Source organism: Peromyscus leucopus, chromosome 15, assembly GCF_004664715.2.
Source record: "Peromyscus leucopus breed LL Stock chromosome 15, UCI_PerLeu_2.1, whole genome shotgun sequence".
Lineage (NCBI taxonomy): Eukaryota > Metazoa > Chordata > Mammalia > Rodentia > Cricetidae > Peromyscus > Peromyscus leucopus.
This window is the reverse complement of record NC_051076.1, coordinates 22,020,915-22,047,402: the sequence shown is the minus strand read 5'-3', so window position 1 is coordinate 22,047,402 and position 26,488 is coordinate 22,020,915. Positions and strand designations below refer to the sequence as shown.

General features: G+C 41.2%; 1 protein-coding gene across 6 annotated transcripts in view; it reads left to right on the top strand.

Annotated features, from left to right (window-relative positions):
* Positions 1-26,488, top strand: part of Sdccag8 (SHH signaling and ciliogenesis regulator SDCCAG8) — a 204,989-nt gene that overhangs the window by 113,295 nt on the left and 65,206 nt on the right. For 4 of the 6 annotated variants that reach the window (XR_005092992.1, XR_003734112.2, XM_037211197.1 and 1 more), the window contains exons 14-16: positions 11,551-11,678; positions 13,741-13,849; positions 21,609-21,740. Coding sequence is in view for 3 of the 6 variants with exons in the window: in XM_037211197.1 (XP_037067092.1) it covers positions 11,551-11,678; positions 13,741-13,849; positions 21,609-21,740 (369 nt within the window). In the remaining 3 variants the exon portion in view is untranslated. Of the gene's footprint in view, positions 1-11,550; positions 11,679-13,740; positions 13,850-21,608; positions 21,741-26,488 lie in introns of those variants that run through there. The other 2 variants (XM_028865525.2, XR_005092993.1) reach the window with 2 other exon arrangements.

Here is a 26,488-nt window from a genome sequence, read left to right as displayed (position 1 = left end):
TGATAAAGAAAATAACTAGATGCTAGTCCAGGGCTCAGGTTAAGATATCCCTTAACTGGTGGTCCACCCTTAACATGGTGGCTTCATGTGGAGACCCCACAGCAACCTGATTTCACTTTATGAGTGAGAACAATGATGTTGACTGAGATGAAGTTCCCCTGAACATCACACAGTCTGAGAGGAACCAGGCCTTAAGCCTAGGCTTGTGTGTGCCCTGGAGTTCAATTGCATAGCCACTGTGTACTACCACGTTCCCTGTTAGCTGTTAGCTGTAAGATGGAAGGTTTTCTTTTTCCTCAAGGTTGACTGTCCTTGAGATTATTATAATTACTGCTTCACTTTGAATAGTCCTCTACTAAGGAATAATAATAATACATGCAATGATTGTATAATTACTATTTTTGTACTTAACTGTGTTGTCAGTAAACCAAAAATATTGTATGGCCAATGTCTGTATAGTTCTATAAGGAAAGGTACCTTACAGTGACCCCATTGTTTCTTTCATTGACTAGGATGTTAGACACACTTAGGGCACACAGCTAACACACAGAGGACTTTGATTCCATGCCTGGTAGACATCAGAGCCCATTTTCTTAAATTCTGCCCCTGTGTACAAAGGAATGCCACAGTCCTACTGTGAGATGGTAGCTCAAAGGCCATCTGTTCTCAGAGGTATTATGGGATTTCACTTGCTTACATTCCTCTTCTTGGGGCATGAGTAACAAGTAGAAATATAGAAGTGAGTTTGCAAGTAGCTATAGGGTAGGCAAAGGAGCAGGTCATCAAGATGGAGATGGAGGAAAGGTAGCGGGAAGGCTGATGAGGTCACACGGAGAGGTGAGAGGACAAGGAGGCTGCTGAGCACCTACACCATGAAGTAGAGGAGACTGAAGAGTGTCCATAAGAATTGTCACCAGCAAGTGTCACAGAGCCAAACAGAAAGAACGGCAAATCATGCCTCCCGAATTGCTGAGGCAAGAGAAATGTTTACCTTATTGAGAAGAACGAGACAGTGGCAATCTGAAGACATTCAGGTCTGTTGCCCCCTATTGAAGCATAGTACTTCTCAGCTCTGTGGTGGACAGTTCACACAAATGTTACCCCACCATTGAAAGTGAGCTGCTCTTTTTGTTACCAAGTCAAGACTAGAAGTCGGTAAATCACAGTGAGGAGTCCTATCCACAGACACGCTGAATGTTTGGCCAGCAGATCTCAAGTTAAGCAATAATTAGACTGACACACTCTCTAAGAGGGCTACAAGTTAAGCAATAATGAAATTCTACTGTCTTTACTATGGCAGTCCTCACATCTTCAAGCTCCTGGCTGATTCTTCTACTTAAAACATAGCTGGACACTGAGATAGACTCTCAAGAGGACTTTGTATTCAACTTATCAGCCTTAATTATAAATGAGAGCCTGTTGATTTGGTGTAGTTTGCTTAAGAAAGCACCAGCATAGTTAATATATTTTAAATGTTTTCTACTGCAAATGGCCAGTAGTCTATTACCTAGAATTCTGTCATGAGAAAAGCCTCTTTCCTGGCCCTCCAGACTAATAAGCATTATTCTGTCACATTTGATAAACAAGTTATCATAAAAATTTACCTAATAATAATTTGTAATGTTATGCCATATTTATCAACAAATTTAATAGCTACAAGTGACTCCAAATCTTCACCATATAATTGCATATCCTATAAAATAATATAAGATTTTTACTAGCAGCAGGAGTTCTTCAGTAAGCCATATTTTTTGAGAATGATACACATCCTTCATTTGGTTATAGAAATGTCATTGTAATATATATATTGATCCTATTAATGTCTGATTTGAAGTTGTTCACCAGATGAATTGATTATGAGGAATACCTAAATAAGTTGATACTTTATGGGGGGGAGCATAAATGCACCAAAGGCATCAGTTTACATGGACAAATTATGGATGAAAAGTGGGAATTTTGGGTGATATGAAGATGCAAAGTCAAAATCATCTAACTTATTTATGTAGTAGCAGATTTGTATTCATTTTTTAGTGTGGAAATTTGGGCACATGGTGCTGTAAAATAGGCCATAGAAACGCTCTGCAGTTCAGAGGAACTTTGTCCAACAGTCGCTTGCTGCAGCAGGCACTACCACCCCCCCCCCCCACCCCCGCCTGGGCCAGTGAAAGTTCAACAGGAAAACCGTGAAATGGGCATTTGATGGCCGTTTAGCCTAAGGATCTACCTGTGGTTTCTGCCACATCTAAAGAAGCCATTGTAGAAATTGCTCTTACTATTGCTGTAGTAATAAGTGCTTTGCCTGCTTCTAATGTTGTCCCTTCCCCATCTGTTCCCTCACTGCCGCCAGAGTGATCTTTCTCAAGCACGGGTGTGATCACAACACTCTCCTGCTTAAAACCCTACATTGGCTCCCTATTTCCCTCGGGATGAGGGCCTTAAAAATAGCTTCAGTTCTGGCTCCTGCTTCCATCTCTAGTCTCATCTCTCTTCAATAATCTCCCCTCCACCAACTGCTCACTGCTACCCCACAACATATAGACTCCAACCTCCATTTGTGCCAATGATTGCAGTTTTCCAGAGGCACCTGGCCCCCCTCGTCCCCGGGTCTTTGCACATGCTGCCCGCTTGACTTGTCACAGTAGTCTTCCTGTTCTTTGGAAGGTGGATTTCTACTTACGCTGTCAGGCTTTCGTTGTATAAGCCTCCAGACAGACTCCTCTCTGTCACCAGCCACTCCTTCACTCTTGTCCATTCCACCTGTGTGACCGCAGAAATTTAGCCCTATTCCAATAGTTACTACAGTCTATTATTTGAGCTTTAAAGTGAAAACATTGTTTTATTTTGTTGGCTAGACCAAAACCTCTTTCAGAACATGGTGTGTGTCTCTTGTATTGATCTGTCTCCATGCATTTGTGTTTGGCATAAAGTAATTGCTCAAGTGTTTGCTGAATGAGCATTACAATAGTTGATTAAACATGAGCTCTCTGCGTCTAAGGTAGTAGCATGGAATGGAAGGAGCACTGGACTTGGAGTCAGAAGACAAGTCTAGTTCAACTCTGCTAGTTAACCAGATATGCAGGTGGCTTTGAGCAAACCCCACTGTGGGGATAGGGATATGACTCAGTGACTGAGAGAGCTTATTGCTCTTGTAGAAGACTCCAGTTCTGTTCCCAGAACCTACCTTGTCAGCTGGCTCACAACCACCTGTAACTACAGCGTCAGGATATTTGATATTCTCTTCTAGCCCCACAACCATCACACACACACACACACACACACACACACACACACACACACACCATACACTCGTACATATAAATACAAATAAATATTTAAAAGAAAGGAAATATCTTAGTGCCCTAAGTTTGAGATCCTTTCTGTTAAACAAGAGCATCTCTTCCATACCTCTGAATTTATTGGAAGAAAAGACAGGTTGATGCGTCTGACTGTGTCTTGTGAAACAGAAGGTACAGCCATGTGCAGGATGAAGCCACAGAGTCTACAGGACAACTGTAGCTTGAAGTTAGAGCTCTTGCCTAGTATGTTTGAGGCCACACATACACACACACACACACACACACACACACACACACACACACACACACACACGGAGGGAGGAAGGGAGGGAGGAAGGGAGAGAGGTGAATAAATGTGAATAGAATGTGTCTAATAGCAACAGGCTCTATCTAGGTATACATGCACCCTCCTTTGCCTTGAAGGTGAGTTCTCAAGTGTTTTGGAAATGCTGTAAGAACAGTTTTTGGAGGGAGATGTATTTTCAGAGATGTTCTGTTGAACATTTCCTTTCCTTTGTGTATATTTCTTTGAAAGAAACTGACCTCCTTTTGGTTTCTGCTTTCTTTCCAAGAACTGACTCATGCTTGGATCTGAGGCTCAGATCTCAACACTGCACTTCAAGTTCTGACACAGTTTCGAGTGAGGAAAAGGAAAGTAATTTATTGTAGGAAAGATGGGGGATGCCGCTGAGGAAGGAGGATTGTGAAACCTGAGGCCTTTCCTGGTTCTTCCTCCCCAGAGTTTTGATGTTTACTCAAAAACAAGAATACAGCCACTGTTGGCAGGACCCAGGCACTGGCAACAGTCACTTGGTTCATCCCAAAGCATGGAAAACACCATGCCGTCTGTTAAGGTTATGATTGGTTTGTGTTGCTATTACTTTGAATAATAATGATGATAAAGCAAAATTAAATTCTTAGTTAACAGGGGATTTTCTCATCACCTTTTCTAGTCAGTAAAAAGGGTATGTGCATCTGGGTGGATCCTCACAGCATTCCTCTAACAGTTACTCATTCATCTGTCTGTTCATCCATTACGTGTTTATTGACTACACAACTGTATCAGACACAATTTTGGGTTCTGTAGATACACTGAGGAGAAAGCAAGGCCAGTTTTCTCTGTATTTCCTTTTCAGGTAGATGTTCACATGCAGTCTCTCTTAGAAGTCTTACCAGCTTGAGTCAGGAAATGTGTTCATGATGCCTCCCAGTGTTATTGCAGAGACTGCTGTATTTCTTTGTACAAGATATACACACTAGGAAGAAGTAGCCCCACACATACAGGCAGCCGGGAAATTAGGAAGAATTAGCCTTCGTTTGACCTTCAGGATATATCACATGAGACTCACATGTGTGGATGACCGAAATGAGACTCATAGAGTCTTTTTAACCCTCTATAGTTTCTCTACATATCTTATAAATGAGTGAAGCATAGTAAATCCTGGACATTAGAAGCAGAGAGTGCTGGAATCGCAGGTTACATGCTGTGGAATAATCCCTTTTTATACTGTGTGAGTATATGTCACTATGATTGGTTTAATAAACAAGCTGACTGGCCAATAGCTGAATAGGATAAAGTTAGGCAGGAAAGCCAAACTGAGAACAGTGAGATAAAGAAAGGTGGAGTTAGAAAAGTTGCCAGCTGGACACGGAGGGAGCAGGAGATGAACATGCCATGCTAATAAAGGTACCACCATGTGGCAGAGCATAAATAAGGAATATAGGTTAACTTAAAATGCAAGAGCTAGTTAGTAATAAGCCTGAGCTATTGGCCAGGAATTTACAATAAGCATTAATATAAGCCTCTGTGTGGTAATTTGGAAGTGACTCCCAGGGTGGGAAAACTCTGCCTACAGCTACACTCTTAACTGAGGAACTGAGAGAAATTATGTAACCTTTAAGATTCCTTATTTGTAAAATGAAAACAAAGAAAACAATCTATCTAATGGGTTTGGTAGGAGGGTTATATAAAAGATGATTACATGGAAAGAACTTAGTTTATAATAAACATTAATAAATGCTACCTTATTAAATGGTAACTCCCTAAGGAGATTTTTGCCTGTTGTGAATGATGAACCTGGTATTACAGAAACACTTGATTTTCAACAGCCACACAAATAATGAGGTAGATGCCATTCTCTGTCTTCAGTTCTGTGAGCTTTCCTCATGATGTGTATGAGTTAGTCACAAGAATGTGCATAACAGAACTGTAAGCAAATATTTAATTCTAGTAACTGGTATATCTGCTCTGTTGTTAGCAGTTTTGAAACTTTCTGTGGCTTCCAAGTTTGAACAAATCAGTGAATATTTTTAAAATAACAGGAGCCAAGTTTCTCGCTATTGAGCACAAAAATTACAGTTATGGAAAGAAGAGAGACAAGATTCTATCTGTTTTATTGGAGTATAATTGAAGTGTTCAGATACTCATATGGATGGTGTATGTACACACATACTTACATTCGTATTAATAGTATTAACATTTACACACTTGTATGTTTCATACCCTGTCTTTGCCTACACAGGTGATACTTAGAAACAGTGACTCCACAGTAGTGATGAGCTTGCCCTAGTGACAGATCTCAGTTTGAAGGGGACTCTACTACCCAACTCCAGGATGAGTTGAATCTTCAAATAAACAGTCAAAATAAATTATAATACACTAAGTAAAGGAAGAATCCAGAAGTCCAAAGTGAAATCAGTAAACTCATTAAGGAGAAAGGAAAATTCTTCCATCTAGGACAATGAATAACTTGCAGTAACTAATATTCATAAAGAACTATGGAATAGAAAAGTCATTATCATTAGGTGTGGAGCTAGCCCGTGAAATGTTGTTATACAATGAGATATTTGAATAATCTCAGCATCTTCTGATTGCCTACTAATTCCAGAGAAGAAAGCCTTAAATTCATAGAGGAGAAGCCTGAGAGAACTCATTCAACCCCATCCATTATGAGGCTGCTTGATCCCAGCTCATGTGGTAATTATGTGTTTTCCTTCCCAGCCATCAGGCCAGTGACGAGTTTCTGGTAGTTTAAAACAGGTTGTAGTGAAAATGTCTATAATAGATATTGATATTGCTTACCCCTACAAATGAGAGATTTCTTCCCCAGAACAGTTATCCCAAGCATGTTAATGATACAGACCAAGTGATCAAGGCTGGTGTTACCAACCTGAGACAAAATGGGTATTATGTGTCTAAAATACTACCTGCACCAAACTCTGGCCTTCTGCTTCTTTCCGCATTCCTTCCAGAGTAGTTTTTGGCTAGTCAACACGTAGATGGTGCAGTTCTGTTGTTGCCGATGCTCTTTCATGGTGGTGATGATAGTGTCAGGACATGCTAGGCAAGCGCTCTGCCACCAAACTAAATCCCAGCTTCTTGGAGGTTTCTTCAGCCAGAGCAGTGTCTACCACAAAGTGCTCTATACTATGTTTAAAGTAAACACCTTGTTCACCCAAGGTATTGTGTGTCTAACAGTGGCATTTCAGATCTCAGAGGGAAGGTGACAGGTGTGGTGGAGGGGAGGGGTACCTTAGTACAGCAGGTGGTGTTGGTGACACTGGGAGGTCCATAGGTGGACTGGAGGCATATTGTTGAACTTGAACGTGAGGACTGTAATAATTGAATGAAGAGCTAATGGGTCACTTTAGTTCTGTTACATGTAAATGCCAAGAAAATAGGAACTAATATGGAGAGCAGAATTATAAATATCATTGTGGCTTTTTTAGAAAATATAGTCAGCCAGAACTGTAATTGGAAAAGGTGAGGGAGCTAATAATTGTATACTTGGATATTTTTGTTGTTTTGTTTTGTTTTGTCTTGTTTTGAGCTAGGCTTTTTATATCTAGCCCTGGCTGTCCTGGAACTCGCTATGTAGACCAGGCTGGCCTTGAACTCACAGAAATTAACCTGTCTCTCCCTCCTGAGTTGCTGGGATTAAAGGCGTGCTATAGCACATTGGGAAGCTTGGCTTACTTTTGGATCTTTTCTAGTACCTGTTCACTCTTTTTTATTCTCCTTTATTAAAAACAAACAAACAAAAAATCCTGAAGCGGCAATTCACACCTTTAATCCTAGCACTTGGAAGGCAAGATGGGGGTGTTTCTCTGAGTTTGAGATGAGCCTGGTCTACATAGAGAGTTTGAGACCAGCTGGAGCTAAGTACTACAACCCTATCACACAAAAAGAGAAAGGGAGGGAGGGATGGGGGAGGAGAGGGGAGAGAGAGAGAGAGAGAGAGAGAGAGAGAGAGAGAGAGAGAGAGAGAGAGAGAGAAGAAAGCAAGTGTGGGCATGGTGAGCTCGTAGATCACAGCTATCTATTGTAGGTAACTCGAAGAACGAAGGTAGAGGTTCCTACTTTTACAGTATTTGCTCCTTTTAAAAGTTAGCTTTTTTGAACTAAATTTAAGTGCAATAAAAGTTAAATTTTCTTGAGACAGGGACTCACAATATAGTCCAAACTGGGCACAACCATTTCAATGCTGGAGTCGTAGCCATGAGCTGACAAAATGGCAGAAGTCACAAACAGTAGGTGTGCAATTCACCGTGTTTTAAGAAGTGCGTCAAGTGTTTGAGCTGTCACAGCTGTGACACAGAACCTTTCCTGTCAGCCCTAAATTTCGCTCATATCCATCCCCTGTCAGCGGGACCTGGAATGATGGATGATCTTTTGTCGCCTGGGGTTACTCATCTAGATTGCTAAGTACACAAGATTATAAATGTGGTTTTGGTGTCCTGTTCTTCTAGGCATACTGCTGTTAGGGTTCGTCCAGTTGTGTGTACCGTAGCTCCTCCCATTCTTGCTGAGGTTCTTGGTTCTCTCTACCTAGGCTATCCCACACACTTGATTCATATAGCAGGTAATAGGTTGTTACCTGTTGGCTGTTTCCAGTTTTTAGCCAGTGTGAATATGATTACTAAGGAAGTCTTTAACATTATTACTTGTGTTCTGCTTTACATGATAGGGATAAGTACCGGCTTTGTTAAGTGTAACTGAGAGAAGCATCGAGAGAAAGCCTACTGTGGTGGGGGGTGTTGCTGGTTGAGCTGTCCTCATGATGTGAGCAAGCCACTCGGCAGTTTGGTTTCTCAGCTTTCTTCACCTTGGTAGCCTTCCTCCTTATGCCCTTTTCTCAGGGAGTGTTATGCCATCAACAATGTTCGTCCAGTTTGAAATCCTTCTAGAGTCAAGGCTCACTAAGCCTTGTTTATTTTCACTAAATACAATGCCTCCTATAATGTCTTCCACAAATATAATAATAAATACTTAGTGGCTCATTTGAATTCTTCAATCTTTTCCTTGGATATCTGAGTGGTTTTTGTTAATTCTTTAGGTCCACTATTACATTATATCTAGAGTGTTATAAAATATGTTTCCTTGAGCAAAGATATTTTTATTCCTACCTATGCATTAAAATCATTCGCTATGTAACTTATGAGTAGATTTCAAATTGTTTATGGCCCTCAGGGTTTTTTTTAAAAAGTGGATTGTGTTTTTGCTGTTGTTCAGCTTTAAAATGAGAGGGTTACATGAAAGAAAATGAGATTTCCTTTCATGTCTGATATTCCAGGATTTCATGAAAAGCTGACCTAATCAGAAAGGACTTCTACGGGGAGAGGGCAGCAGAAAGGACTGGCAGTGTGGGAAGGAGGTGGGGAACAGCAGTGTACCACACTTCATCCCATGGCAAACAGCATGCATACCCACCCTCTCTCGGAGAGTATCGCTTGTGGCGAGGGGTCTTTTGCTTAGCTTTATGAAAAGAACTCAGCCCGTGGTCCTTTCTCTAGTCAGTTCAGAACGTCACGTGCTGTGCCGGCAGCTTCTCACTGCTGGGGTTTGCCATTGTTTATGTTGGGAACCGTTAGTCCATGCTTGCATCATACAATCTCTGTTCTGTTTCTGGCATTGTGAATAATGCCCCCTTTCCCGCCTCAGATACATGTCCAGCAGAGTCCTGTAGCCATCTCATTTCCACGCTCCCAGCCTCTGTCTTGGATTCTAGCTAGTGCTCAGACTCGGACATGGCTACTTACTGAGAGAATGCAGAAGACTCTAAAGTCGGCGGCATGGCCTGTGACATGCAGTGCTGCTGAGGTTAACCTAGTTGAGAAAGTCTTGCCTGCTTACAGAGGACTCCAGTTTCGCCTAAAGCCTTGTCCCTCTCTTGTGTTCCTCTTCCCTTCAATACTCCTCCACCCGCAGCCCCACAACCTAGGCAGGGCATAAGAAAAACCAGTTATTTAATACGCACTGCCTGTTTTCCATGTGCTGAGCACTGAGCTGGGCTTAGGGTAAAGAAAGTTAAAGATTATAAAGGAGAAGACGTGTAAATCAATAGCAAACACATGATATCACGATAGGACGGCCACAGCACATCTAAGGGCATCCAGGGCTGAGTAGTTGATTTAGGAGAGACAGGAGAAAGAAGGGCAGGATTTTGAGGTTTTCGCAAGAGGGCTAGTGTGCATCATGGAGGGGGTTGGGTGGGTGGACCGGGGCATTCCAAGAAGAGGAAGAAACATGTGCAATGATCCTTAGCCAGAAAATACGTGGTGTGAAGGGGGAGGCAAAAGTGGCCTCGTCTGACTATCCATTTGTTGCGATATACTAGTTTGGAACTGAGTGTGAGACAAGACCTTGGACCACATCCAGAGGGGTGTTGTTGTTAGAAGTACCAGAAGGGACCTTATTTCACATTTAGCATGGACCCCTGATGATTCCATTTGAGTGAGGTGTGGGTGTATTTTCATTCTGGGGCTTTACACTACAACATTACCACATGCATTGACCAATCTCAGTACAGGCTTTCCTTATGTTGCCGTATAATTAGAAGCCAGTGAACTGAAGTTCCACAGCGGTACATAGACTGGTAGTGATAGCTTTATGGAATTGTTTATTTTTAGTTTGGCAAAGGCTAGGCAGTAAATATCTCAATTAGTAAACTAAAGCAGCATGGATGAGAAATGCCCACAAGGAGATCAGGAGTTTGAAATAACTGAGTCACTTAATTGAAGGAAACCCTTGTGTTGCTTCTCATAGAGCTTGAAGAACCCACCCAGCAAGGGTTTCAAATGTAATTTGCAACATACGTACAATGTTGGTGCGACAAGGGTCTTGCCCTTGCTCAGGCTCAACTTTAGAAAGTTCCTCTCTGGATGGGGATGCAGCTGAGGAGGTAGAGTGCCCGACATGCACCAAATCCTGGGGTCAGTGCCCAGACCTCCCAAAGCCGGGAACGATGGTGCATGTGTATGATCCAGCACTCAGGAGGGAGAAGCAGGAGCATCATCAATCCACGGTATTCCTCAGCTACATAGCAAGTTGGAGGCCACCCTGCCTACATGAGACCAGGCTCAACAAAACAAAACAACCAAAGGAAGTTCTCTTTTAAGGAGAGCCACTGATAGGGTGCTGTCTTCAGCCCGTGATCTTGACAGCATGACCCAAAAGGATGTTTTCTCATGAGTGATGAGGGAAGTAGTTCATGTTCACCTTCCTGTCCCATTCGCAGAGTGCAGCCTGGTGTACTTAATGAAAGCAGGCATGTGGGCTGGCCTCTCCTCTTCAGTCTCCTCCAGTGTGTTTGAAGCTGTATCTTGCATCTTGGAAGAAAACCAGAAGTAGTCCACAAGGCTTAGTTTTAAAATAAATTTTGCTTAAACTAGGAACTAAGTCACGTTCTTCCTAGAATTTCACAATCTTAGGAAATAGTGACCGTTGAGAAGATGAAAGATTAATGACAGTACAAGACAGAAAGAATAGAACAACGGCAACAACAGAAGAGTGTGTGTGTGTGTGCTGAGAAGATGCAAAACCCAGGGCTGGCAAGACGGCTCAGCAGGCAAGAGTGCTTGTAAGGGAGAAGCTAAGGACCCGAGTCCAGACCCAGGGCCACATGCCTAACGGAGAAAACCAGAAGACCCTCTCCCACTGGGTGTCCACCGACCTTCACACCTGCACACACACACACACACACACACAACCAGGTTCCAAACTACAAGTGTGTAGCTGTTAGGATTTTTATTTTCATTTTTAAAGCTTCGCCCTTTAGTCCGTCTGGACTTGTGGCACCTGGGTTCCACTGGATGGTCCTTCGGATTCTCTGTCTTCAGCAAAGTGGAGAGACCGCAGGGAGATCAGCCTGTGCTGTTTTACTTCCCTCCCTGTCTGATGTCTGTGGTCTGTGGGGCAACGATGGAGGTCTGTGCACCTGCAGGTTACGTCTCTGCCCGTCTCTCTGTTTTGCAGACTGGAAAAAGATAGCATTCAGCAAAGCTTTAGCAACGAAGCAAAGACCCGAGCCCTTCAGGCCCAGCAGAGAGAGCAGGAGCTGACACAGAAGATACAGCAAATGGAGGCCCAGCACGACCAAACTGGTGGGTGGTAGGCAGAGATTAGAGCTTGGGCACTTGCTCACAAGCCAGGCCCACGCCTTACTGTGAAATGACATCAGGAACACCTGTAACCTTTGGCTGGCCGAAGGGAGCAGATGCTAACTACACCAGAGATTCCGAATTACATATTAGTTAGCGTTTAAAAGAGAAAATGGAAAGTATTGCCCACTGTCTGTTGATTTCAGAGTGCTGCTCTCACATCTGTTGCACCATCTGGATTATGAGTTTATTTACCTGTGTTCAAGAAACGTAAAGCTGAGAGAGACCACAACAAAGTAGAAAAACAAAGGGCTTGTTTTTGGCTGGGTTTTCAGGCACACATGTTATATAAAGAAAATAGCATCAGAAGCTCTGCGGGAAATGCTCTGAGCTTACAGTTAGAGTCTCCTGAATAGCATTGAACAGTTCCCACAGTACACACATTATAGCTACTCTAAAGCCTAATGAGTTTGCCTCAGCATCCAAACTGGAGAAAAGCTTTAGCCATTAATCGGTTCTTAATTCACTGTCGCAGCTGGATGTAATTCAGCGGCTCCAAATTGATATGTTCCTTTATTTAATCTTTGCAGCTTCGAACATTTTTAGCATTTGTATGATTTCCCACCTCCCCCAATGCAGTCGAGAGTGATGCTTAATCCTCTGCATTCTTCAGCTTCTCACAACTGCTGTTAAAATTCGCTAATACAAGGCATGGACCACAGCTGGCAGCTTGGCTAAAAATCGCCATCTTTCATCACATTGGCACTGTTCTGCAGACTGAGTTGGCCAGTAACTCTTTACCTTTAATTTGAAAGTAAAATGCACTTTGAAAATAGGCAGTTTGATGGGTGCAGTCAGAGCGTTATGTAGTTCCTTTCGCTTTTGAGTTGTGTGTTCACAGACAGTGTTAGTCAAAACAAGACAGTGTCAGTCATTATAATTCCACACCACATACTCCACGCTGATTGTACCATTAAAACAAAAGTTTAATTGATCCTGTCTCTTCTAGAAAAAAAATGTTGCTTAATTTTAGTGCCTTGATTTATTTTGCTTTGTATGCTATATGCTTTTTTTCGAGACCATTAGCTTAAGTTGAAAAGGAAAAAATTACTTGAAAATGAATTTCACAGGATTTAATGCATATTATATTTAATGGTATGGTAAAAAATGATTCCACCTATTGGTAACAAATGGATATTCTGTTCATTAATGATTTATTTACTTATTAAATGATTTATTTACTTATAAAGGCAGCTATCATGCTGCCTCACATAGTTTCTTCTCAGCATTTAGCCAGAAGAAAGGAAAGCCCTCAAGATTTTGTAGATTTCTTTTACTAAAACACAAAGAGGAATTCATAGGAGAAATTGTCGTTTGGCTGCTGCTAGCAGAACCGTCCTGGTCCAAGAGTCTTGGGCAGAATCTGAGGGTTGGGTAAGGTTTTTAGCAGTTAAAATCGTCTTTAAAATCTTTTATTTTGCAAATAAATACAAGTCACATTCTCTTGAGTCCCTAGCCAGAGCTTTAATGAAACACATACTATTAAAGTATGATCTAGTCTTTAGGGCAGTGGTGTAATTTCACCTCATAACTGGAGAATATGCAGGCTCCAAGGGGTAAAATATGAGATAAGAACTGTCGAGCATCAACTACAGTGTAACAGAGAATTCCTCGGTTTTAGTTTCGAATTATCTGGTTGTGAGAATTTTTGACACTGTTTATAGTAAAATTGTCAAAATAAAAATATAATATCTTGCATACTTCAAAGATATAAGCATTTATGACTTCATTTGAGATATTTGACAGTTTATGAGCATGCTAAAATGTTACACAAGCTGATATGATCAAAATTATTCCGGGTATACAAATATATTATGAAAATAAACGCCTCACAAGAGTCAGTGTCCCCCCAGATGATAAGTCCTTGCACTCAGGACCCTGGCAGTGGTCTGGTGGCTCTAGGCAGGACGCAGTGTTCTGAAGCACTTAGCACTCACTGTGCATTGGAAGCCTACAGAGCAAAGCCACAAACATCTTATATTGGTGGGGTTATTGTTATTTCTAGAAAATGAACAGTACTCGTTGCTGACCTCCCAGAATACATTTCTGACAAAGCTAAAGGAAGAATGCTGCATATTAGCCAAGAAGCTGGAGAAAATCTCACACAAAAGCAGGTAGGTGATTGGGCAATATTACAGAATATCCTCAGAAGACTGTTTATTTGATAGCTAAAATTTAGCCTTAAAGTTGCATTTTATACACTGTAATCTAACTTCAAAATTAGTCATCTGTTTATGTAAGTTTTCTGTGAAAACAGGTTCCTATATGATATTTTTGTGATTGTCCATGCAGACAACCTTTGAGTCCCAGGATGGACTCCAGGGCCTTGTGCACAGTAACGAAGCGCTCTTCACCTAGCTCTACCCGCTTCCCAACTTCGATTTTTTTCCTGGTTATGTGTACTTACTTATATGGCTTTTATAATGTTTAGACTTTAAAACCATGAAAGTTCAGGAACAAAGGCCAAAATAACCATTACCGTAATAAAGAATACAGATAGGTCAAGCAGTTTTACAATCTTATGTCGATATTGGTAATGCATTTTAATCTATTTCCACAGTTCTTTGGGAACACACAGAAGCTGTCTTTAATGCTAATCATTCCGGACATTGAGGAGGCAAAGGTGCTTGGAATAATACATACTTAACTCTCACCACAGCATATGACAGTATTCGCTTCTTTTACAGATTGAAAAAAAAAAAAAAACATAGTTGTTGGAATAGCTTTTGGGTGGGAGTTTTTTGCCTAGGTATTCCTGTTACCAATGTCTAGAGTCTTAAGTCTGTGATGATATTTATACATACCATTAAAGAAAGTTCAGACTTGCTGGATATAGTGACTTGACTTACAGTCTCAACTCAGCAGGCTAAGGCAGGGGGATTTCTTGAGCCCAGGAGTTCTAGGCCAGCCTAGGCATCATAGCAAGAGTCTGCCTCTTCAAAGAGAAGAAAGGAGAGGAGAGGATTACTCAGTGACGGTGTTACTTGTTGGAGAGGCTAAGAAGGAAAAAAATAACCTTTCAGTCCCTGAGGCAAGTCGACATTCTTGGGATGTAATAGTTAAACTAAGAGCCAGGGCTCACCGCACTAGGCCCCGGGCTCTGACTTTCCTACTTTAAATTAGTCAGTCAAACCCGAGACAAGCCTAGTGAGCCTGAGCCTCAGCACCTCTCACCCGACCGCGGCTTTGTGCACTGATCATGCTCCTTCATATCCGACACATAGGTGGCAGCCAATGCATATTTATTGAATGAATGATAAATGACTAGAAAGAACAGGTGTGCTGCTCCCCTCCACATGCTGGTCTGGTTCTGGTGCCAGCCTGTTCCTTTGTGGGTGACAGGCAGGCGCAGGAAGGAGCTCTTTCGATTCAGGAGGAACTGGACTTGAATCCTGCTTGTCGCTCACTCTGCTGTGTCTGTCTGTGATCTTGACGGTGGAGCCGTCTCCCTGCACCTCAGCTCTGTCAGCTGTGAAAGTACTTCTCCAGCCACGGCACAGGGGGGCTGTGGGAGTGAAAAGGACGTTTAATGACAGGATGACAAGCACCCATACTGTGTACTGTCACCCCTCGACAAACAGGGTGTTGGTTGCCGGACTGACACCATACCAAAATCCACAGATGACAGATGCTCATGTTCTTAACATAAAACGATGTGGTAGGTACACGGAACCTGCCCATGTTCTCCCACGTATTTTATTTTTTATGTTATTTCCTATTTTTGTGGCGTTAGAAATGGAACCCAGGGCCTAACACATGCTAGGCCAGTAGTCCAGCACAGAACAACGCTTTAAGCCGTCTCCCATATATTTGAAATTACCTCTAGATTACCTGTAGTGCCCAGTACAGTGCAGACACCATGTGACTAGTTGTTAAACTGTACTGGGCACAAAATAACCACAGGACTGTGTGCCTGCCCAGTGCGGACCCAGCATCTCCATCTGTGGTCAGCCGAGCTGCCCAAGAACCCACAGCTGGAGAAGGCAGCTGGAAGACCAGCACGGTGCTTGCCAACCCCGTCGTAAGGGACAGGAGCTGCTCTCGAAGCACATGCTTCATAACTTGGCAAGATCTGAGCAAGATTTTCTAATGGCCAAAGTCTGTTTTGCAATGAAAATATCTGTAGGCCAAACAGAACCAAACCGGAAACACAGGTTTGACTTTGTGGGGCAGGCGCTGACACCAGGTTCTGCGTCTTAACCCATGAATTCATTCAAAGCCAAGGCCTTACAAGTGGTGAACATGAATAAATTGTTCTATTTTGATACTTTTTATGTGTTTCACAAAACAGTATTTGAAATAAGTTGTGTTTTTAAGGTTGTGTGTGTTTTCTTGTCAGCCCCACCTGGTTTCTCCCCCGATTTCCAAAGAATTAAGACATTTTTTCACCCTTTCTTTTATGCCCCATTTGACCTTCCATTTTGATGTTACCTTCTGCTGAGAAACCATCTATAAAGCCCAAAAAACTCAGAATGTTTCTTTTGAAATAAGAATAATAATGTAATAAGACATCACTTCGGGGCATGCATCTATGCGCTCTGTGCCAAACTTTTGGATAAAGAACTTCAGCTGGCCTCTGAAGTGAGGGCTTCTTAGCTTGTAAAGTTCTCTCACTATAGAAACTCAGTCTTCAGAATAATTGTTTAATCCATGTAGTCATTTCAGTTCCGTTTTTTCTCAAAGTACTATAGGAAAAATTTTAATGAAAATAAAACATGATTTTTTTATTATAAATAAAAAATATTTCCCCGTTTTCTTGCTAAAATTTCTGTAAGCATTTTGTGTTATTCAGAATGCCACTCTAAACAAATGGTCTCAGCATTGAAAATATGCTTTCTCACTTATAGATCTAGGCATTTGACTAGAGCTCATCACTAGAGAAGCTGACAGTCTGGGCTTTCCATGCCCACACATCCTGCTTCTCTGCCCAGTCTCCTGCAAGGCTGATTTCGGAAAATGTACTGAAATTCTGTGTGTGTGTCTGTGTGCGTGTGTGTCTGTGTGAGTGTGTGTGAGTGAGTGTGTGTGTCTGCTGTTAGTGTGTCTGTGTCTGTGTGTGTGTGTGAGTGTGTGTGTGTTGTGATACATTTTGTCCCAGAGTAAACTGTACATCGCATTATGACAATGACACTGCATCTGTCTCGGAAGCCTCTGAAGCCATAGAGGTGTGACACTTAGCGGTGTGATACTCCACACTGTGCATATAGTGGTGCCTGAAACCGCAAGCGTTGTGAATGGCATGCCCCATTTAAAATGAAGACTGAAATCCTGGTTCATACTTTACATCTTTCATAGCTTGTTTTTGATCACAAGGCAAGAGAATTGATTCCCTTTTGTTTTTAATTGACACTAGGCAGACATTCTGGCTGGTTTTAGTTGAAGTGTAAACTTTAGCCCTTTCCCTCTGTATCCTCTAGTACATGATAACTTACATAATTATGAGGTTGTTGAGGCAGGTAAATAGATAGACTTAAATATCTTTCATGCAATTTTTTTTTTTAATCAAAGTGAAGCAAGTATTCTCTCTCCCTAGACATTTGGAAAAATCCACATTAAAATTCCCGTTTTGCATTTGGTTGAAAACCTGGTCTGGGAAGCCCTGGGAAATGCTGGGCACTGGCTGCAGATGAGCCTGTGGCCAGGCTGACGGAGCCCTTACATGGTGGGCATGAAGCACACTTTGTCCCGGTCTCAGTCCCTCTCTCCTTGCACGCTGGGAGGATAGGAATGAGCACAGAGCTGGGTCTGTGGTTTTGCCTGTCGCTGTCACTTGCTGGGTTGCTAGGCCGGGGATTGATGTCTAGCACTGCCCATTGTGTATTTGTGATTTGCGTTTTGTAATTAAGAGGAACAATGGGAGTCCATGGGGTCTCGTTATATATAATGGTTGGTTTAATTTGTTTCACTTCTATCTTGTTAATTGTAAATTGATCATTAAGATTTGAATTCTAATCTGTCACCAGGGTTGTGAGTATTGAGGCTAGAGTAATGATCCTGGCTTTAATCACTGATGATGAGAAACAAATTTTATAATTTTGGTACATATTGCAGTTCATATATTTTAACACTGTATTTTATGGTGTTATAAATATTGTTAAATGACTTTTAGTGTAGTTTTACTATGTGGACTATAATGTATAAATTATATTACTGTTTTGGCAGCAGTAGGTATCCAACTGTGTGAGCTTAATTGAAGTAAAAGAACACACACCCGGTTGAACTAGTTTTTTCTCTTTGCATGTTTAGATGATGTGAGGTTGGGCTGCTACAAAAATTATATTCTACAAAAGGAGACTGGCATTGACCTTCTTTTTGTTAATTGTTACCAAAAGTCAAACCAGAATCCAAAAGAATAAAAAAATTAAGGTGTCATATTTTTCCTTTAAAAGCAATTATCATTCTAATCTGAATTATAGTAGTAAAATGTCTTCCATTCATGCAAATGCAATTACATGCTGTAGCTGCTACATAAAATGCAGGGCAAGTTCATGCTTCTAAAAAACCAGAAAGTACCTGCGTTTCTATGAAAATGAATTAGGGTCGTTTCTCCTTTTATATGGGAGTAGGGCCGATCTGGTTTTCTGTTTTCTCTTGTCACTTTGCAGACCACTGGTTGTATTACTATATCGTCAGCACTACCCAAATAAAGAATGTTGTATGTACACACAGAGCGAAGCTGTATTGTGTGACAGAAGCTGGTAGGCAAGTTGCCATTATAAATAAAGGGGGGAAATCCCAAAGTATACAAGGCAGGGAAGATAGTTATAATAGCACATATTACAGTAATCTATACTTTAAAAACAACATTTATGTTCCTGTGCTTACTGAAGACATCTCACTGTAGGGAATCATAAAGAAAAATTAAGGAAACATTTTCCTGTGACATTGCTATCTCAAGAAAATCACTGCTATTTTTTATATGCTTCTTGTCATGTGTATGTAAATGTGTCCTCTACAACAGCTTCTATCATGATAGGTTCATGCAGTCTATGCAGTTTTACACCTGCTTTCTACCTGTCTCCTTAATGAACATGTTTCTCTGTCAGTGAATACCCCAGAAACAAGACTGTAATCAATCACTTGTTTGTGTTCATTCGATGTTTATGGCATTTCCAACTTTTAACTACTGTAGTAATAATAGAACTATAACTTTGTACACAAATTTTGATGATTCTTTTAAAAGGGAATTGTTACTTCAAAAGCCAGACACACTCTTCAAGGCTGCTAATGTGTATTATTTTGCGTAGGTGTTGAATTAAATTCTTCTCAGTACATATGCCCCTATATAAATATGTGACAGCAAGAAGTAAAAGGTTCAAAGAAAAAAGGATGACCATGAGCATTGCACTGTGGGTAGAACTGTCCCTTCAGAGCTGGACACATAGAATAAGAAACCCACACACAGGACTGGCCATTGCTAGCCTTAGACAACTCATTCAACTGCATTTCCCTCACAGAGAAAGGAAATTCACAACTACTTCCTAGGGTATTTGAGATCATCAAAAGATGGATTTGGTACAGAGTAGGGATGAAATAAATATTTGACAGTAATATCAAATCTTATTATGCATTTCTTCAAATGGTAATAAAATTGATCATTTTATAAATATCATTTCATGTTCTGCCTTCTAGGGAAATTTTGCATATTTCGTCTATTTTTCAGAACAGAAAATTTGTTGGTTACAGCACTTTAATGCTGTCATCTGTCTGATTTTCATGAATATTTTTGTAATATTTTATTTTTAATTAATAAACTTTTTAAGGGCAGTTTAGGCTCATAGTAAAATCAAGCAGTAAGTGCACAGTCCTGAGTGTGCAGATCCTCACCAGGAGCCTTCCCTGCCCGTCCCACCCCAACAGTCCCGACTTCACCAACAGCCCTGACCTTCTCAAAACGTCCCCCTTGTTCCTGTTCACCTTTCATTTTGCTGTTAAAAATTGCTTTCAAAATAACCTTTAAAATACAAGTCCATTGTAAAACTTGATAAAATAAGGAAAATATAGACAAACAAAAGGGAAAACATTCTGCCATCCAGAAATTATCAGTATTAATATTTGGTGCATGCCCAAATAACTTAGTTGTAAAGTAGAATTGCATTATGCATGCGGATTTTAATGTTTCCCCTTTCTTATCAAAATATTACATTTTAGATCAATTAATAACTTCTATCATATGAGCAAGATAGCCAATGCTCTGTTTTTATTTTTAAATTTTAAATTTTAAATTTCCATGTATTCTGTTTAGACAAAGATTCTCTCTATAAGGAGTACTACAATGATTATAAACATAAACATATGGCTTTTCAAATATATGATTTTTTTATATGTGAACATTTTATATTTTGATATTGTCTATTTTTCTTTGTGCTTTTCTTTGAAAATGGCACCTCTTTTCTTGGAAGCAGCCTGAGGCTAGGTGCTGGGTTCCTTTCCATGGATTTTATTATTTTATTTTATTTTTTTAATTTATTTATTTTTGTTTATTTGATTTTTAAGACAGGGTTTTTCTATGTAGTTTTGGTGCCTGTCCTGGATATTGCTTTGTAGACCAGGCTGGCCTCGAACTCACAGAGATCTGCCTGGCTATGCCTCCCAAGTGCTGGGATTAAAGGCGTGCGCCACTGCCACCACCACCACCACCGGACCATGGATTTTATTATTTTCCTAATCTGGTTTAAGGACTTTTTTCCTTTTGGAATTTATTTCAGTATATGACAGGAGATGCTAGTTGTGGAAATACTAAATTCAAATATTATTATAGCTTCTAGATTACTTTTTGTATTGTGTGTGATTTTGAATGGATAGACATGAGTCGTTTATTCGGGGATGTGGACTAGTTCAGTCAATGAGGGTGTACTTATAGCAGGAGAGGCAAATGCAGAGAGAGTACCTGAGCTGACTTAAAAGGAAGCTGAGCTATATTCTGTCTTATCGGTGAGGCATAGAGCACAGTTGAGAAAGGGAACTCTGAGGAAATGTCTGGGTGAACAGAGGTGGTTTCACAGCCATGCCGAGGTGTGCAAGGTGACGGTGCTGGTCTGAGCAAGCTCCCTGCAGTGTGAGGCAAAGATAATAACAAAGGGAAGGTGGGCTGAACTGACATTGCTCCTCCCCTGCCAGCATCATGGACTTTGGATGAACAGTTCGTGGGGTAAGATTTCCCCTAGCGAATCCAAAGTCTTCCTGACTAGAGCAAAAGGCACTCTTGCATCATAAAGCAGTCCTTTCTGGGGAGGATCTAATTTCATGTCAAAAGTATTTTTGATTACTTTAAAAATGACTTTCAATGTAGAGAAATTTAACTGTGGCTTCGACCTGATGAGACAGTAGACATGAGGAAATGGTGTCAATGCTGGCGACTTGCTTTTTAAAAAGGACACAGCTTTCCTTGGGTATCTTCCTGATCTGCAAATGTTTAAGAGTTGGGATTGTCATCTAAGACTCTGAAGATGTAGTTTGTGTCCTGAAAGACATCAGCTGTCACCATGGAGACACCTGGGGATTTGGGTCTGAGTGCAGGTCATCCTCCACTCCATTACAGCCCTGACAACTGTGTGCGGTCTAGGAGCGGGTGGAAAAGGAGGGCAGACAGTGCTTTTCAGAATATAGACTTCTGTGGTAGGTCAGTCCCTATTGTAACTAGAGCTCGCTTGGATCTCTACAGTGCTGTAACGACAGTCCCTTTGATGTACATACTCTTCTACGTGGCATTTTGAATTTGCTGAAATATTTTCTTTGATATATAAAATATTTTTCCTTCATTATTATTCCTTGTATATAGAGCTTAAGAGTGCAAAGGTTTGTGCAATAAAAATACAATCTAGTAAGGTGACTCTTTACCATCTACTATTTCTGTTTCTCTACCCCCTCTAGATCGGAAATAGTTCGCCTCAGTCAAGAGAAAAGATATGTGTGTGACAAGTTGGAGAAGTTACAGAAGAGAAATGATGAACTGGAGGAACAGTGCATCCAACACGGGAGGGTTCATGAGACGATGCAGGAAAGGTAATGTGCGTCTTCAGTTGCACACTGAGTGTGGCAGCGTCACAGACAGGAGAGTTCCTGTGCAGTAAATGGACATTAGGATTGTTAATCTAACCGGCTGTATGCTCAGCACATAATACTTTCCTATAGTTTTGCTTTTGATACTTGGGGTGTTCTCATTACATGCAGAGAAAGGCACACATTCTCTTCCACTATTTTCTAAAGATAGTAGCCCAGAATTACTATAGAACATTGGAGGAACCGCCCCCCTTTTGAGTATACACTGACAGTATCATAGCATAAGAAGATTCTGACCTTTCCTCCTAGCTAGTAGGCTCTAATATATGTAAGATAAAGCATGCAGTAGCTGACGTAGAGCCTTGGTTGAGGCTGCACTATGCAGACACGGGCCTTTTAAGTAATGCTTCTCTAAGCAAGTCGGTCAGCATGTCTGAGCTTCCATGTCTTTACCCACATGCTGTTGCTGATGATGCTTTTATCACAAGATGGAGTGAGTTGCTGGCTCATGTTAGCCACCTCCTTGGGACCACCCATGGTGCCACTCTCTTTTCTGGAGACGGAAACTCAGTTCACAGGGAGTAACGGGTTTGCTCAAAGTCACATTCGGAACACATGGTAGGGTTCAAACTTAAGTCTTGAGTGACTGATTCCAAATTCCTTTTCCCTTTTGTGTAGTATTGGGTTGGTGTTTTATTTTGTTGTAATAAATATAGACCCCTTCTATGGATATCCCATTTCTAAACTCTGGTCATAGGGTTCCCCCAAGAATAAAATCTGTGTATTTTGTAGCAACAGTAAGTAGATTTCTGTAGACTTGGACTTGGGTACTGAACAGCTATCAGCTTTCGTGTTGAGATGGCTTCATGCCTTCCAAACTTCCATCTCTACTCCATCCTCCAGAGTCCTGTGACTTCTCTTTTTCCATTGATATAATTAGGGGAAAGTGGAAATGTATATCAGTTGCATTTTCTTAAACTTAAGGCAAACAGCATTGGGGGAGACGGTGGTGCTATGTGTTGATACCTTGACAACTTGCTTTAAGTAGAGGGGGAACCAGCCCAAAGGAGGATTGCCTTCCCCTAATAGCATGTTACAGTACACATAGACCTGCAAGGAATTAGCCATTCTTTCGTTAACTCGTGATATTTACTTAAACCCAGATACTCTTCTATGTTAGAGGTCAACAAACTTGGTTTTTTCATAAGGGTCCAAGGAGTAAATATTTTAGCCTTTACAAGCTACGTGTGTGCGCGCGCATGTGCGTCTTTTACACTGGCATATTGCTTTTTAATTCATAAACTGCACTCATGTTCACTGTGATGTGCCTTGAGGCAAACCTGGAAAGGAGCTGCTATTGTCATCTTTATTTCCAGATGGAAACTAAGGCCTGGAGAGGGAAATGTGCCAACTGGAGGTCAGAGAGCAAATGAATGATTGGTCTCTTCAACAAATACTTATTGATTACCACTACATGTCATGTGCTATGAGGTATCCATCGCGTGCTGAGAACAAAACAGCAAAGCAGATATGGTGCTCGCTCCCTCTGGTGGAGCTTGCATGTTTTTATGGAAGCTGAACTTGAGAGCTAGGTCTAGGCTGGAGGAAGAACTGTCCCTTGGTTTGTGGAGAATATTTGAAACCTTTAGGGATAAATGTATCATTAGGATGAAGTAGTAAGAAGGAAGGAAGGGTCACTGACCCTCAAGAGCAGCCATACTTTCAAAAATAAGGTTAAAACCCAACAAAAGAGGTTGCCACAAAGCAACCTGAGCAATGCATGGAAAGGACTGCTACTCATTCTGCTGATCAAGCTGCCTTGGGTAGAGGAAGCATTCAAGTCAATGTTAGCCACACAGTAAGCCAGAAAACGTGTTAACCTTGGTACCATGCACATCACCAGTTAAGTCTGCAAGAGCAGTTGTTGGTGGAGAATAGGTGCAGATGGGAGATTAAAGTGAGTTGAAAGTTAGGGTGGTTTGAGAATCTGAAATAGCCATTTATCACTTTTTCATGAAATGAGATGCAAGGAAATACAGAAAGCCAGACCAGCCAGCTCATAGTGGACCATACATATTTTAGAGCAAAGAGGCTTTTGTCTTAAGTTGGAGTAGATGTAAATGCATTGAGTATTATTATTGTAAAGCTCAACAAAGTTTCAGTGTACAAGAAAGAAAATTAGATTTTTCCTCTGGAGTGAACATAGTCTTGAAACTTCATGTTAAAACAATGGCTGTTTTCTTCTGTATTAAAATGAGTACCTAGTCACGTGTTTCTCCTGGACAATAAGCAGGATGCAAGCCCCTCAGTATGCGGAGGATCCAGGCCGTCAGTAGAGCGCTGTAGAAGGCTGTGCTCTCCCATCTGGCCACACACTGTCTCCAGCCCCAGCAGACCTGACTGTGCTGTGAGGCCATCCTGGGCCGATTTCTTTCTGGATAAGTGAGCAGTTTGTTTAAGTGTGTGCGTAAAGCCTCAGAAGCTTCCGATTCTGCAAGCTAATAATGAGGTTAAACTTGGTAATTCTGTAACTGAAGGGATCATCTGTGTGAAACCCCTACATTATGCTATGCTAATGGAAACTTCATTTAAAAGCCACTGTTAAAAATAGAAAATACAATATTGGATTTTATATAATGCAGCGTTTGATTTTGTGGAATTAAGACTATTCACAATTTTCCAAGAAGTACTTAGAATCTAAACCTGAAATTATAATCTGTACTCCCTCATTTTCAGACAAAAGAGGACTTCTATAAAAGTATCAGATTATATATTCAGAAAACAAGAATTCCAAAAAATGTAGCTATTTTAATTTGTTTGATTCTATAATATGAATTTAATTTCAATTTTGACATTTAGGGTATATTTTGGTGCTAAAATGTATTTTATGTTATTGGCAAAACATGTCCTTTTCTTATATAATAATCCATTAAGCAATATATATGAAATAGTGACATTATTTATGAAATAGGAAATTTTATTATAAATTTTCACATTTATGACTATTTTAAATGAATTTTTTACTTGAAAGTTCCCTGCTTGTGGTATCATGCCATAATAAGAGAATGTTTTAGCAATCCCTAGGAGAATTCTCAAAGATGTGTTTCTATGGAAAGGATTTGAGAGTCTAGAGAAATCTGAGGATGCTGAGTTAGGAAAAGAGGCAAGGTTGTAAGGGTTCTGAGAACAGACAGGTGTCAAAACACCAAGCATTAAGCAGGGATTAATCTTGGTCTGTGGGAGCCTCCTTCCCAACCCTGCATAACTGCAGAACAGCCTGATGGCTTTACTGTTGTGGTGGGTTGAGGCCAGATCCATTGATTGTGTGGTTAGTGAGGATCTTGTCTATTCTGTACCTTGCTCTCCAAGGGATTCACGGGTATGATGGACCTACTGTGCTCACTACCGCGCTTACAGGTCATCTTCTGTACTTGGGGCAGGCTGCTAGTCAGCTCTCCGTCACTCTAACAGATGCCTAAAATAACCACTTTATAGAAGAAATGGGATGGCTTGGGCTCAAAGTGTTAAAGGTTTCTGTCCCAAATCAGCTGATCCTGTTGCTTGGGCCTGTGGCGAGGCCACCGTGGTGAAAGCACTTGACAAAGAAAAGCTGCTTACCCCATGGTGGGTCTTTTCAGTAAGCTTTTTATCATTGTGACAAGATTCTCAGAATACAATTTAAAGGAGAAAAGGCTCATTTTGCATCATGGTTTTGGAGGCTTCAGTCTGTCTTTGGCTTAGCTTTTGAGGTAAAGCTAAACAGCATGAAAGAGTATGGCTGAGCAAAGCTGTTTGTCTCTTGAGGGTCAAGAAGCAGAGAAGGCCAGAGCCTGAGGCAAAATTTAGCCTTCAGGAACCTATGCCTATAAAGAGGTCCCACCCCCCAGGCGGCCTGTCGATGAGGTTTGCGCTCTGCTGGCCCTGTCACCTTGCCATAGCGGTCAGTAAGCCTTCAACACATGAGATCTGAGAACCTTTCAGATCTAAATTATAACAATGAAGAAATGGAGATGGGAAGGAAAGGGAGACTGGGGGCCACTGTCTTCTTCATGGGTGTGACTCCTGTGACCTGAAGACCTCCCAGGAGACTCCACTCATGGAATGCCAATCTGGGAATTGAGATTTTGAACACATATCCACGCAGAATAGAGAGTTGGGGCATTGTGAATCCGCGATGCTATGGCACAACTCACTGTCTCCTATGAGGTCACTCTGGGCTGCTCCAAGGCCTCTATAAACCGTAGAGGGGAGGAGGTGAAATGGTTCCCCAGGGGACTGGCCTCCATTGGCCACCTGGGAAGGACACCCTGCTGTCTGTGATTTATATAAACCAAAAATCTTAATGTTAAGTTTGGGGCCCAAGGTTCAAAATATGTCCCTATCCCTGCTATCCTTTCTTGAGTTAGGCATTCTAATTTAGAGGAGTCATCACAAGTGCCCCTCACTGGGTGGTGATGAGCAGACAACAGAACCAAACTCTAGGTGTTTGTCATCAGTTATTACACACTCTAAAAGACTTTCAAGTCAATGTCATAGAGAGTCCGAAATTCAGTGTTTGTAAGCCAGAACAACTTGCTGAGAATGCTGCTTTGATATTCTACTGGTGATGCCCTGGCCCACAGACCTCCTGCGTTACAGCACACGCTCTGATCATTTGACCTGCTGTCATCCTTGGGAAGGACACTTAGGTACCACTCATTATCAAGGTTGTGCTGAAATCATTTTGGTTCTCATGTTTCTGTTCTTGCTTT